A 13,705-nucleotide genomic window follows, 5' to 3' on the forward strand; every position below is an offset into this window, starting at 1 on the left:
TTCACACCCCCTATTTCCTTTCAAGTGCAAGTAGGATACGGCTAGTTCCTAAAAATTCAAATGATTATATCATAAGTTCGTTAAAATCTCTCACGATGAGGATGACCGACTAGGGGAGACTGATATCAGTACACTATTGCAGTCTACATACTAAAATAGAAAGACCAATCAGAACTAAAATATGTCATTACTCCCATTATAAACACAACGGACCAGGAGACGAAACTGGCCCGGAATCTAAGAAGCATAAATCACAATCATCACGTCTCAAAAGAATCAGCCGACAGAAAGATCACCCTTCCCCCCAGCATCTATACGCGAAGCACGGACCAAGTGTACAAGAGCGCTCTCAAAGTTGTGAGACTGCCACAGCCACAGCTTGTGAGTCGCTGTGACTGATGCTGACACTGATTTGCTTGACGCCGGCTTGCTTGGCGGCGGCGGCGGCGGCACCATGAAGCTGGAGAGACAATAGGTTAGCGTTGCTGATTACCAGGGTATTAGCTGAATGCATCGACTTACGTTGACCACCGGAGCACCGTTGGCGTCACTACCAATCTCAATCTCCTTGAGGGCGGCACCGGCACCCTTGCTAGTAACTCCCAAGGACTTGAAGACCGCCTCTTTAGCACTCCATCGGCCCGCGAACGAAGCCTGTGGGGAGGACGCCTTGCGGCAATACTCCTGCTCACCCGGGGTGAAGTTGCGTTCAACAAAGGTCTCATTCGAGATGTTGACCGACTCGATGTTTTCCACGTCGACACCAACCTTGGAGTTTTCAGCAGCATTGGCCTTGGTCAAAGACTCGACCATCTGCCGGGTGCTTGTCGCACTCGGGTCCTCCACCTTGGGGGGCGTCGCCGAGTACTTAAGCTCCGACGTCTTTTTGTCGACAGTCACCCTGTAGTCGGGGTTGAGGAAGACCTTGCTCTGCAGGTTATCCTCGTAAGGTGCCTTGTTCTTGGCGACAAAGATGCTGTTGTTGATCAGGCCGTTGTGGAAGAAGCGGTAGGCCTTCTTCTGGCGTGCCTCCACTTTGGTCTTGTAGGCCTGGTACTGGGCCTGGTCAAGGGTGGCGTAGAGGTATCTGGGGTGAATACCGATGACTTGAGCACCCTTCTGGCCGAAACCAAACGAGGTAACCGAGAATGCCTTGATTCCGTCGGTCTGGATGCTGCGGCTGGGGTACACAATGTAATCGAACTTCTCTAGGGCCTTGTCCACGTTGTCGGCGTTGCGGTTGCCCGGAACAAGACCACTTTCTAGGACTTGCAAGCAGCCGTTGAACATCCAAGCACCGGCGGCACCTTTGGGATGGCCAGTCAGGTACTTCTGGAAGATACCCAGAACAGCATTACCCTTCTGGCGTCCGAGGTGCTTCATCTGCTGGCAGATCACATCGGACTCATTCTTGTCGTTGGCAACGGTCGAGGTGCCGTGGAAGGAGGCGACGTCGATGTCATCAACCGTCAAACCCCAGGTGGCCATGGCGCCACGCAGAGGAGCGATGCGCGAATCCTGCTTCCAGAAGTTGTTGCCGAGGCTGAATTGCGCCTCCTTCTCCTGACGAGAAGCCTCGCGCTCAATGTGCTGAGCACGCTCGTGCATGTACTCGGACTCGTCGAAGGATTCTGAGCTCTGGGCCTTCATGGCTTCGACTTCCTCCTGGAGGTAGAGCAGCTCAGACTCCTGCCATTCCTTGATTTGTTTCTTGCGTAGATCCAGCTGGCGACGGCGGTACTTGAGATCCAGCAGAGGCGACGGGAACTTGCCGGGGTTCTCACGAGCGGTGGTAAGGACACCTTGGCCAGGAGCGGGCACAGAACGTCCGATCTTGTCGGTGGCGGTGGTTGTCAGGGCGATAATACCGTGAATGGGCACTCCCATGTCAAGGGCAAGCTGTGCGCTCATAATGAGTTGCATACCGCAGCCCTGGGACTCCATGAAGCCAGCACGCGTCGTGGTAGTAGGGCGCGACATCTCCTGCGGGGTACGGCCGTGGGCGAACTCGTCCTCGGCGTTGCTCGTGGCTTTCATGTTGGCGAACTCGTATGAGCCCTCCTCTTGGAAGTCGTCAAAACCACCGACGAAGCAAACTCGGGCCTTGCCTTCAACAATGGTCTCATAACCGATGTCAACCGACTCAACAGCCGTGGCACAAGCACCGACGGGAGTCTTGATCGGGCCGGTGGAGGAGAGCAGCAGCATGTTGACCCAAGCGCTCATAGTGTTGATGAAGGACTCCTGAAGAATATCCTTCTGCAGAGGCTTGTCGAGATAGCGATCCTTGTACATGCCGCGCAAGGCATGGGTACCTCCGATACCCGAACCAATGCAGTTACCGACTTCGGAAAGATGAACGTACTTGTAGAACTCGTATGGGTCGGTGATACCAGCGGACAGCATGGACTCAGCGGTGCAGACGAGGACAAATAAGGTCACCGGGTCGACCTGCTCAATGATATCGTCGGGAATACCATACCGGCGGGCATCCCAGCCCGTGGGGACCTGACCAGCCACGAGACGATCGAACTGCAGGGCCTTGGGGATAAGCAGGGTGGCGCCCTTGCGAAGACGGACCGTGTATTCGCCGGACTCGGGAATCTCGAAGATCTCGACTTTGTCTCCGTGCTCACGCTTGAATTCCTCCGCGGTCTCCTTGGAGGCTTCGAAAGGGTCGAGGTCTTCCTGGATGACAATTTCCTGGAGCATCTGCTTTTGCTTCGGGTCATACCCCTTGAACAGCTCGGGTTCGATGAGACGAATACCGGTGTGCTCCAAGATGTGCTTCTCGTACTTGGGCTTGATGTCCTTGTCATCGACAGGATCGCCGGTCTTGCCATCGACCCATCCGGAGTAAGCCTTGCCCTTCAGCGGCCCGTTGTGATGCTTGATGAGACCCATGATCCATGCCATTTCCACGCAGCCCTCGAGTGAGAACTTGCCGTGGGCCTCCATCTCCCATCGAGTCCGGGAGTTACCCCAGGGTCCCACTTCAGAGAAACCAGTGACAACGACCACCTTATCCAGGTTTACCATGCCCTTGAGAGACTCGTTGAGTGGCTTGACTTCGTCTTCCCAGTCTGGGAGGTTGGGGAATTCGAACTTGATGTTGGCACGAGGCTCAGCGACCACTTTCTTGTACAGAACCCCGCTGTCCTCGCCGTTGACGACCTTGTGTTCAATCGCTGTCTCCTTAATTACGGCTTGACGCACATCGCTGGTTTCCATAATATCGGTACGGAGTTTGGTCATGAGACCTTTCAGGTCAGGGATGAACTGCAGACCACCGTTGAGATCGGCCCAGACCGGGTCAAGCTGACAGAGATTGACAATAGCTGGGGACATCAGTCCAAGGAGGTTGAAGGCCATCTCCTGCTGGGAGAACGTGCGAACGCCCAGCTTCTCGACTCCCTCAGCAACCATGTTGTTACCGCCCATGAGACCAGTGCCACGAGTCCATCCGATCACCGCACCGCAGATGGTGAGATAGTTGCTCCAGTTCTCGGAGTACCAGCGGTTGAAGAGGGTCTCCAGAGCGAGCTTAGACTCGGAATACAGACCATCGTTTCCGAAGGTGCCGTGGTTAGGCGACAAAGGCAGAATTACCTGGGCAGGACGGGTCTCACAGCCGTGCGCTTGCTTCTGAGTCTTGATAGAACCCAAGAGCCGGAGCAGGTTGGTCAACATGATGCGGTGAGCCAGCTCCGACTTGGAGTCGATCGAGTCAATCTCACGGCCGTTCTCGGGAATGGCGGCGAAGGGCACCACAAAGTCAAGGTCCCAGCCGAGTCCCTTCTTGGTGTCGTAGATGTAGTCAACTAGAGCCTCAACGTCCTGCTTGCTGCCCTGGTTGAAGGGCACGACCACAAGCTGGGACCCGCGAGCGCCGTAGCGGGCGTACATGGCTTGGTAGTATTCGGTGACCTCCCGGGAGTATCGGCTCGTGGTGACGGTCACCTTGGCGCCACCACTGATCAGACCCTGCAGGACCTCGGCACCAATAGACCCGGCACCGGCACCGGTCATCAGAACATTCTTGCCCTGGAAACTCAGACCAGCCCGGGCAGCCGATTCCATCACATCCAGATAAATACCGGTGAGTTTCTTGTTGTAGTCCCAGCCGTGCGCACTCTTCTTCTTGAGGTGCAAGAAAGGAATGGTCTCAACCTTGCCGGGTCGGGTGGCACCGCGCTTGACACCAGCGCGGCCGGACTTCTTGGCGCTGCCGTTCTCCTGCGGCATGATCTGGCTCTCGTTCATGCCGAGCGCGTGTAGGACATCCTTGTACAACGCATCGAATTGGAGCTGCGACGCCTTGGACAGGCGATGTTGCTTGCGAATCAACTTGTAGACGTTCTTCAGGTCGTTCTGGACCTTGATTCGGTTGCTGTACTCGGAGATCGGGCCTCCTTCGGCCATCTGCTTGACGTAGTGCTCCAACTTGCGGGCACTGGCACGAGGGACCTCCTTGTAGCCAATGTTGCCTCGCGCGTCGATGGTGGTCTGAGGACCGGTGGGTACAGCGACATCCTTGTAGACAGGGGCGACGTCCATCACCTCCCGACAGTTCTCAATCAGCTGCTGACCCAGCTCCTTCGCCAGCTGGTAGGTCTCGCCGCGGTCAGTCGGGCAGTTGTCGATGTGGTATTGCATGAATTCGAGGAGAAGCGGGTTAGAGCGGTTCATGATGCGAATACACTGGCTGACAATCTCGCGGTCGACCACCTGCAGACGGCCGAAAATGATATCGTAGTACATGCTCAAAGCGTCTTGGCGAGCCCAGTTCCACGACGAATCGTAGACACGGGCTTTCAGTGAATCGAACGATGGTTCGATACCCGAAGCGTAGAAGTCACCGTGTTCGACCTGCCACAAGTCCAGCTGCGCCTGTAACGCCTTCTGCGTTTCCTGGGAGGTAATAAAGGCCTTATCCCCACCACGCAGGTCCATCTTCAGGTAGCGCGCAATGATCTCGAGCTGCTGCTTGAACAGAGCTCTTTGGTCCTTGGTCAAGGCATCGATGGCGGCAGGGTCCATAACCATGCCACCGGCACCGGCACCCCCATCACCACCAGCAGCCGGGGTCGAAAGGTTGATCCCAGCGCTCGCAGCATATTTGTTGGCTACGTCGTCCAGGTAGGCCTTGGCATCTGCATCCGATCCGAGACGAGACGCTGGCTCCATGGTGAGGGCAAGCAGGAGCACACCATCTTGGCGGCCCGCGCCCAAGCCCCAACGGGTCTCCAGGTATTTCCGAACGGCAGTGATATTGAAACCACCAGGCATCTTGGAGGAGACCATTCGGGCAATTAGCGAAGACGACTGCTTGCCCAATTGGCCGTTGAATGTGGCTTGCATCGCCGCACCCAATTCATCGAGAGGTGTGTCTTCTGGTTTCTCCGGTGTAGAGCCGAATTCTTTACCCAGATCTCCCAGGATTTCATTCTGTAATGTGGATTTGCCTGTTCAAATCGCCAATGGCCATGACGTTAGCTAGATGATTTCTCTTGACTTTTCTCTCTTTCCACAGAATTCATAACATACCTCCTACTAAATCCTTAATAGCCTTGGACAGCGGCACATCCGCAAGGCTCTTTTTCAACTTTTGTGCGACGAGTGTCCGCAACACATCCACCGCTGTGACTGGAGCATCCTCCACGGCGGCTGCCGGACCAGCGCTGGGGGGTGGGGGTGGGGGTGCAGCAGCAGCAGTGGGCGCCGCCCCGGGGGCTGCTGCGGGAGCACCTGAAGCTGCCGGTTGTGCGGGCTCGGGTTCTTCTTCAATGGGATCGACATCGTAGTAGATTTCCTTGGCGTCCTTGTTGTAACAGAGAATCTGGCGTTGTACCGAGGTGGCGGCATCGTAGGCCTCGTACTTGGAAGCTAACGTCCGTCGTGCCATTCCTCCCAGGGTATCTGCAGGACCAATCTCGACAATGCGCTCGGTGCGCTGCTCGGCAAGGACAACATCTTGAGTCTCAATCCATCTGACGGGTGAGGCGAATTGGTAGGCGAGAAGCTCCACCAACAAGGTGTGAGCAAGCTCCTGTTCCACCTCGGGGCGCATGATGGAGGTCGGGGGGGGATTAATGGATTAGAAGCAGAGGACAGACGTCCTGAAGGCTGCAGGCGCGACGAGTTCCCCTCCGCCGGTGGTTTAAAACAATAAGGAAAGAAAAGAAGAAGAAGAAGAAAACAAGAAGTGAAGAGCAAAGGGACAAAGAAACAAAAGGAAAATTAAAGGGAGTCAATGCTGCACATGGGTCAGTTGAGACGAGTCCCCTTGAGATCACAATTGAATTAACAAGAAGAAAAAAAAGAGGTGGGAGATCGGCCACTGATAGGCGGTATTGGAGGATACCGGTATGGTAATTAATTCCCCCAAGCTTCTTTTGCTTGGTGGGGGGAAAGAAAGAAAAAAAAATTTATTACTCACCTCGGGATAATTAAGTGGAATAGATGATTTTCGGAGAAAAACATCGAAAGACGAAAGCAAAAAGATGGGAAATACTCACACAAGTATGAGGTATCAGTGGGAAAGCCGCAGGGATGAGAATACGGTGTTGAGGGCGTTGGGGATTGGCGTGAGCCTCCCGGATCAGGCAGACTCAATGCATGCGTACCTGGACATCCCCGGTATACTTGGTTTATGTCATTTTTTTTTTCCATTTTTTTTTCCATTATTTATTTCCCCCAATTCTCTTGTAACAATAGTATAGAACAATTCTATTTGACTCGAATTCTGCTCGCCCCTAATTCCACTAATACCCCATCTACTGAGAGAAAATGGCAGTGTACTGTAAATACCCAAGTTCAACCATTTGAAGCCATTGGGGCGGGTCCTGTGTCACGCTAAACCGCATTAGGCCAATTGCGGTTCAACAGCGGATCGTCGCTTGTCGCTTTTTTTTTTTTTTTTTGATTATGAAAGACACAGAGAGAGCCATTACACCCAATTCCTGCGTGGTACCTCTGTCACTTCGTGTCTTTCTCTTTCTTTTGAATGTATACCTTTTGAATTGTTTTTCCTTTTTTTTTTCTTTTACATCTTAATTTTCCTTTCTTGTTGTCCCTAATTCTACTCCGCGGAGGATTCCCAGTGAGTTGGCCCCTCTCTCCGCCTTCCGAGCTCTTCAGAAGACCGTCCTAACTATCTTCTTCCCTGTGTCAGACCTCAATTGAACCGTCTTTGGTTGGGTCCTCGCCGAAACAAAAAGAATATAATCATGTACGGCACATCGACCGGTCCCCAAACTGGGATCAACACGCCTCGATCCTCTCAGTCACTGCGTCCGCTCATCCTCTCGCATGGCTCCCTCGAGTTCTCTTTCCTAGTCCCCACTTCGCTTCATTTTCATGCCTCGCAGTTGAAAGATAGTTTTACTGCGTCATTACCGGAGCCCACAGATGAATTGGCCCAGGATGACGAGCCGTCGTCAGTGGCCGAGCTGGTGGCCCGCTACATCAACCATGTGGTCCACGAGGTCGAGGAGGGCGAGGATGACGCCCAGGGTAACTATCTGGAGGTTCTGAAGCTGGTCCTGAACGAATTTGAACGGGCGTTCATGCGTGGGAACGACGTGCACGCTGTTGCGGCTGGCCTCCCCGGCATCGTTGCTAAGAAGAACCTGGTCGTCGAGGCCTACTACGCTGGCCGAGACGCCGCAGGCCGGCCAACCAAGCCCTATGACTCGGCTCTGTTTCGCGCCGCCGCCGATGGAGCGGCAGGTATCTACACCGTCTTCGGCGGCCAGGGCAACATCGAGGAGTACTTCGACGAGCTGCGCGATATCTATACCACCTACCCCTCCTTCGTTGAGGACCTCATCACCTCCTCCGCCGAGCTGCTGCAATCGCTGTCTCGGGAGCCCGAGGCCAGCAAGCTCTATCCCAAGGGCCTGGATATTATCCAATGGCTGCAAGATCGGGATGCGCAGCCGGATACTGACTACCTCGTGACTGCCCCCGTGAGTCTGCCATTGATCGGCCTGGTCCAACTGGCCCACTATATGGTGACCTGCAAGGTTCTGGGCCGCCAGCCGGGTGACATCTTGGAACGGGTCCGCGGCACCACGGGTCACTCGCAGGGTGTGGTGACGGCCGCGGCGATCGCGACCGCCACCAGCTGGGAGTCTTTTGCCAAGGCGGCCCGGGATACCCTGACCATGCTCTTCTGGATTGGTCTGCGCAGCCAGCAGGCGTACCCGCGCACCTCTATCGCCCCCTCCGTCCTGCAGGACTCGATTGAGAACGGCGAAGGCACTCCCACTCCGATGCTGTCGATCCGCGATCTCTCCCGAGCCGCAGTGCAGGAGCACATCGATGCAACCAATCAGCATTTGCCCCAGGATCGGCACATCTCCATCTCTCTTGTGAACAGCGCACGGAACTTCGTGGTCACCGGTCCCCCGATCTCGCTCTATGGTCTTAACCTGCGCCTGCGCAAGGTCAAGGCGCCTACCGGTCTAGATCAGAACCGTGTGCCCTTCACCCAGCGCAAGGTTCGCTTTGTCAACCGCTTCCTTCCCATCACGGCCCCCTTCCACAGCCAGTATCTGACGTCGGCATATGACCGGATCCTGGAGGACTTGGAGGACATCGAGATGCCCGCCGAGTCTTTGGCCGTCTCCGTCTTTGACACTCAGAGCGGAGAGGATCTGCGCAAGCTGGGTGAAAAGAGTGTGGTGCCATCTCTGGTCCGGATGATCACTCATGATGCGGTCAACTGGGAGCAGGCCACGGTCTTTCCCAGCGCCACCCATATTGTCGATTTTGGACCCGGCGGTATCTCCGGTCTGGGCGTTCTCACCAACCGCAACAAAGACGGCACTGGGGTTCGAGTGATTCTGGCCGGTGAAATGGACGGTACCAACGCCGAAGTGGGCTACAAGCCAGAGCTTTTTGACCGTGACGAACACTCGGTCAAGTACGCCGCGGACTGGGTGAAAGAGCATGGCCCGCGTCTAGTGCAGACTTCCACCGGTCAAACTTATGTGGACACCAAGATGAGTCGCTTGCTGGGCATCCCCCCGGTCATGGTGGCCGGGATGACCCCTACCACTGTTCCGTGGGATTTCGTGGCGGCCACCATGAACGCCGGGTACCATGTGGAGCTGGGCGGCGGCGGTTACTATAATGCGAAGACCATGACGGAGGCTATCACGAATATCGAGAAGGCAATCCCGCCTGGCCGTGGCATCACAGTCAATCTTATCTACGTCAACCCTCGTGCGATGGCCTGGCAAATTCCTCTCATCGGCCGGTTACGCGCCGATGGTGTGCCCATTGAAGGTCTGACGATTGGCGCCGGCGTGCCCTCCATCGAAGTTGCCAACGAGTATATCGAGACCCTGGGCATCAAACACATTGCCTTCAAGCCTGGCTCCGTCGATGCGATTCAGCAGGTGATTAACATCGCCAAGGCTAACCCCAAGTTCCCCATCATCCTGCAATGGACTGGCGGTCGTGGCGGTGGTCACCACTCCTTTGAGGACTTCCACCAGCCGGTGCTCCAGATGTACAGCCGCATCCGGAAGCACGACAATATCGTACTGGTTGCCGGCAGTGGTTTTGGTGGCTCGGAAGACACCTATCCCTACCTGTCGGGTATTTGGTCCGCCAAATTTGGCTACCCGCCCATGCCTTTTGATGGTTGTTTGTTCGGCAGTCGCATGATGATCGCTAAGGAAGCCCACACTTCTCGCAATGCCAAGAAGGCGATCGCTGATGCCCCTGGTGTGGATGATGCTGAATGGGAAAAAACGTACAAGGGTGCCACCGGTGGTGTGATCACTGTTTTGTCCGAGATGGGTGAGCCCATCCATAAACTGGCAACTCGAGGTGTCTTGTTCTGGCAGGAGATGGATCAGAAGATCTTCAAGCTCGACAAGGCGAAGCGAGTTCCTGAGCTGAAGAAACAGCGCAACTACATCATCAAGAAGCTGAACGATGACTTCCAGAAGGTGTGGTTTGGTCGCAACGCCGCGGGTGAGACTGTGGATTTGGAAGATATGACCTACGCCGAGGTGGTCCACCGCATGGTGGAACTCATGTACGTTAAGCACGAGTCTCGGTGGATCGATGACTCGCTGAAGCGCCTGACGGGTGACTTCCTTCGCCGCGTCGAAGAGCGATTCACCACCTCCAATGGTCAAGCGTCCCTGCTCCAGAACTATTCCGAGCTCGATACGCCCTATCCGGCCGCAGACAACATCCTCGCCACGTATCCCGAAGCTGCCACCCAGCTGATCAATGCGCAGGATGTGCAGCACTTCCTGCTGCTCTGCCAAAGACGTGGACAGAAGCCCGTGCCCTTTGTTCCAGCGCTGGATGAGAATTTCGAGTACTTCTTCAAAAAAGACTCGCTGTGGCAGAGCGAAGACCTGGAAGCAGTTGTTGGTCAAGATGTTGGCCGTACTTGTATCTTGCAGGGCCCCATGGCTGCCCGCTTCTCCAATGTTAGTGATGAGCCTGTCAAGGACATCCTCGACGGTGTTCACCAGGGCCACATCACTGGCCTGCTTCGCGATATCTATGGCTCCGACAAAACCAAGATCCCCGTGATTGAATATTTCGGCGGTCAACTTGTTAGCACAGAGGACGAAGCGGAGCTAGACGGCCTCACCGTCTCGGCAGAGGCGAACAAGATTAGCTTCCGGCTCTCTTCTTCCCCCTCTGCCGATTTGCCCGACTTGGACCGCTGGCTCCGTCTTCTGGCTGGCAACATCTACTCGTGGCGGCACGCTCTGTTCCTGGCTGATGTTTTCGTTCAGGGCCACCGCTTCCAAACAAATCCCATGAAGCGGATTGTGGCTCCCACTGGGGGCATGTATGTGGAAATTGTGAACCCCAGTGATCCTGCGAAAACTGTCATCAGCGTGCGGGAGCCGTATCAGTCTGGAAAGCTGGTGAAGACAGTTGAGGCCAAGGTGAACGAGAGCGGCCAGATCAGCCTGACTCTGTTTGAAGGCCGCACTGCCGAAGGTGGCGTAGTCCCCTTGACTTTCTTGTTTACCTACCACCCCGAGACGGGCTACGCCCCGATCCGTGAAGTCATGGGTGATCGCAATGATCGCATCAAGGAGTTCTATTACCGGATCTGGTTCGGCAACAAGGATGTGCCGTTTGACACACCCACCACTGCCACTTTCAGCGGTGGCCAGGAAACGATTACTTCCCAGGCTGTCGCCGACTTCGTTCATGCTGTTGGTAACACCGGCGAGGCCTTCGTTGACCGCCCTGGCAAGGAGGTCTTTGCGCCCATGGATTTCGCCATCGTGGCTGGCTGGAAGGCGATCACTAAGCCGATTTTCCCCCGCACCATTGACGGTGACTTGCTGAAGCTGGTACACTTGTCCAATGGGTTCAAGATGGTGCCGGGCGCGCAGCCGCTGAAGGTGGGTGATGTTCTGGACACCACGGCTCAGATCAACGCTGTCATCAACCAAGATTCCGGCAAAATGGTCGAGGTGTGCGGTACCATCAAGCGGGATGGTAAGGCCATCATGCATGTGACCAGCCAGTTCCTGTACCGGGGCGCCTACTCGGACTTCGAAAACACTTTCCAGCGCAAGGACGAGGTGCCCATGCAAGTTCATCTTGCCACCAGTCGGGACGTTGCCATCCTTCGGTCCAAGGAGTGGTTCCGCGTGGATGAGTCCGACATCGAGCTTCTGGGTCAGACCCTCACGTTCCGCTTGGAGAGCCTGATCCGTTTCAAAAACAAGAACGTCTTCAGCAACGTCCAGACCATTGGCCAGGTTCTTCTGGAACTGCCTACGAAGGAAATCATCCAAGTCGCGTCTGTGGAATACGAGGCAGGCGCTTCTCATGGCAACCCGGTGATCGACTATCTCCAGCGCAACGGAACATCTATTGAGCAGCCCGTCTACTTTGAGAACCCGATCCCGCTCAGTGGCAAGACTGCTCTGGAACTGCGTGCCCCGGCCTCCAATGAGACCTATGCTCGCGTCTCTGGCGATTACAACCCCATTCACGTGTCGCGAGTCTTCTCCAGCTACGCCAACCTCCCCGGCACCATCACCCATGGCATGTACAGCAGCGCCGCGGTCCGCAGTTTTGTTGAGACCTGGGCGGCGGAGAACAACATTGGTCGTGTTCGTGGCTTCCACGTCTCCCTGGTTGGAATGGTGCTACCCAATGACATGATCACCGTCAAGCTCCAACACGTTGGTATGATTGCCGGTCGTAAGATCATCAAGGTGGAGGTCAGCAATAAAGAGACCGAGGACAAGGTTCTCCTAGGCGAGGCGGAAGTTGAGCAGCCTGTCACTTCCTACGTCTTCACCGGCCAAGGCTCTCAGGAACAAGGCATGGGTATGGAGCTCTATGGCAGCAGCCTCGTAGCCAAGGAGGTATGGGACCGGGCTGATCGCCACTTCATCGAGAACTACGGTCTGTCCATCATCGACATTGTCAAGAACAACCCCAAGGAACTCACTGTCTACTTTGGCGGTCCCCGGGGTAAGGCCATCCGCCAGAACTACATGGCGATGACCTTCGAGTCGGTGAACGCCGATGGGTCTATAAAATCGGAGAAGATCTTTAAGGGCATTGATGAAAGCACCGCCTCGTACACCTACCGGTCGCCGACAGGCCTGTTGTCTGCCACTCAATTCACCCAGCCTGCGTTGACCTTGATGGAGAAGGCCAGCTTCGAAGACATGCGCTCCAAGGGTCTGGTGCAGCGCGACAGCAGCTTTGCCGGTCACTCACTCGGTGAATACTCGGCCCTGGCGGCGTTGGCCGATGTCATGCCCATTGAAAGCTTGGTGTCGGTGGTATTCTACCGCGGTCTGACGATGCAAGTCGCCGTGGAGCGTGACGAGCAGGGCCGCTCCAACTACTCCATGTGTGCCGTCAACCCCAGCCGCATTTCGAAGACATTCAACGAGCAGGCGCTGCAATATGTTGTGGAGAACATCTCAGAGCAGACTGGTTGGCTTCTGGAGATTGTCAACTACAACGTCGCCAACATGCAGTATGTTGCGGCGGGTGATGTAAGTCTTCTCCATTCTAATTCCCTTTGCCTACTCCCCCGGGCTCCTTGTTTCCATGAATCAACTTGGCTAACGTTTTCCATAGCTCCGTGCCCTCGACTGCCTCACAAACCTGCTGAACTTCCTCAAGGCGCAGAACATCGACATTCCCGCTCTCATGCAGAGCATGTCTCTGGAGGATGTCAAGGCTCATCTGGTGAGCATCATCCAAGAATGTGTTAAGCAGACCGAAGCCAAGCCTCGGCCCATCTCGCTGGAGCGTGGATTCGCCACCATCCCGCTCAAGGGTATCGACGTGCCCTTCCACAGCACCTTCTTGCGCTCCGGCGTGAAGCCCTTCCGGTCTTTCCTGCTCAAGAAAATCAACAAGACCACGATCGACCCCAGCAAGCTGGTCGGCAAGTACATCCCCAACGTTACGGCGCGCCCCTTCGAGATCAGCAAGGCGTACTTTGAGGATGTCTACAAGCTCACCAACTCTCCTCGCATCGCCTCCATCCTGGCGAACTGGGACAAGTATGAAGATGGCACCGAGAGTGCTGCCCGATCTGCCTAATCCCGCCTTGATATCCCCTTCGTCTATAATGCTAGTTTCTCTTTGTCTTGCAATAGAGACCTTTTTGTGGGTCATGATGTGATATGTCTCAGTCCTGGCGGAGTTCTTCCTCGCATGTACATGATTT

General features: G+C 55.4%; 2 protein-coding genes across 2 annotated transcripts; one reads left to right on the forward strand and one right to left on the reverse strand.

Moving 5' to 3' along the window:
• Positions 1–349: 349 nt before the first annotated feature.
• Positions 350–6,070, reverse strand: NUU61_003677 (trifunctional fatty acid synthase subunit FAS2; the record flags this gene model as incomplete). Its single annotated transcript, XM_056654259.1, has 3 exons — positions 350–460; positions 523–5,465; positions 5,548–6,070. 3 exons carry the CDS (start codon positions 6,068–6,070, stop codon positions 350–352), a joined length of 5,577 nt encoding a protein of 1,858 aa, XP_056512286.1.
• Positions 6,071–7,229: 1,159 nt separating this feature from the next.
• On the forward strand, positions 7,230–13,578 carry NUU61_003678 (tetrafunctional fatty acid synthase subunit FAS1; the record flags this gene model as incomplete). The annotated part of the gene is made up of 2 exons (XM_056654260.1): positions 7,230–13,022; positions 13,108–13,578. The coding sequence occupies 2 exons, from the start codon at positions 7,230–7,232 to the stop codon at positions 13,576–13,578; spliced, it is 6,264 nt and encodes a 2,087-aa protein (XP_056512287.1).
• Positions 13,579–13,705: the final 127 nt, after the last annotated feature.

Source organism: Penicillium alfredii (genome assembly GCF_028826965.1).
Source record: "Penicillium alfredii strain IBT 34128 chromosome Unknown utg000005l_segment0_segment0, whole genome shotgun sequence".
Taxonomy (NCBI): domain Eukaryota; kingdom Fungi; phylum Ascomycota; class Eurotiomycetes; order Eurotiales; family Aspergillaceae; genus Penicillium; species Penicillium alfredii.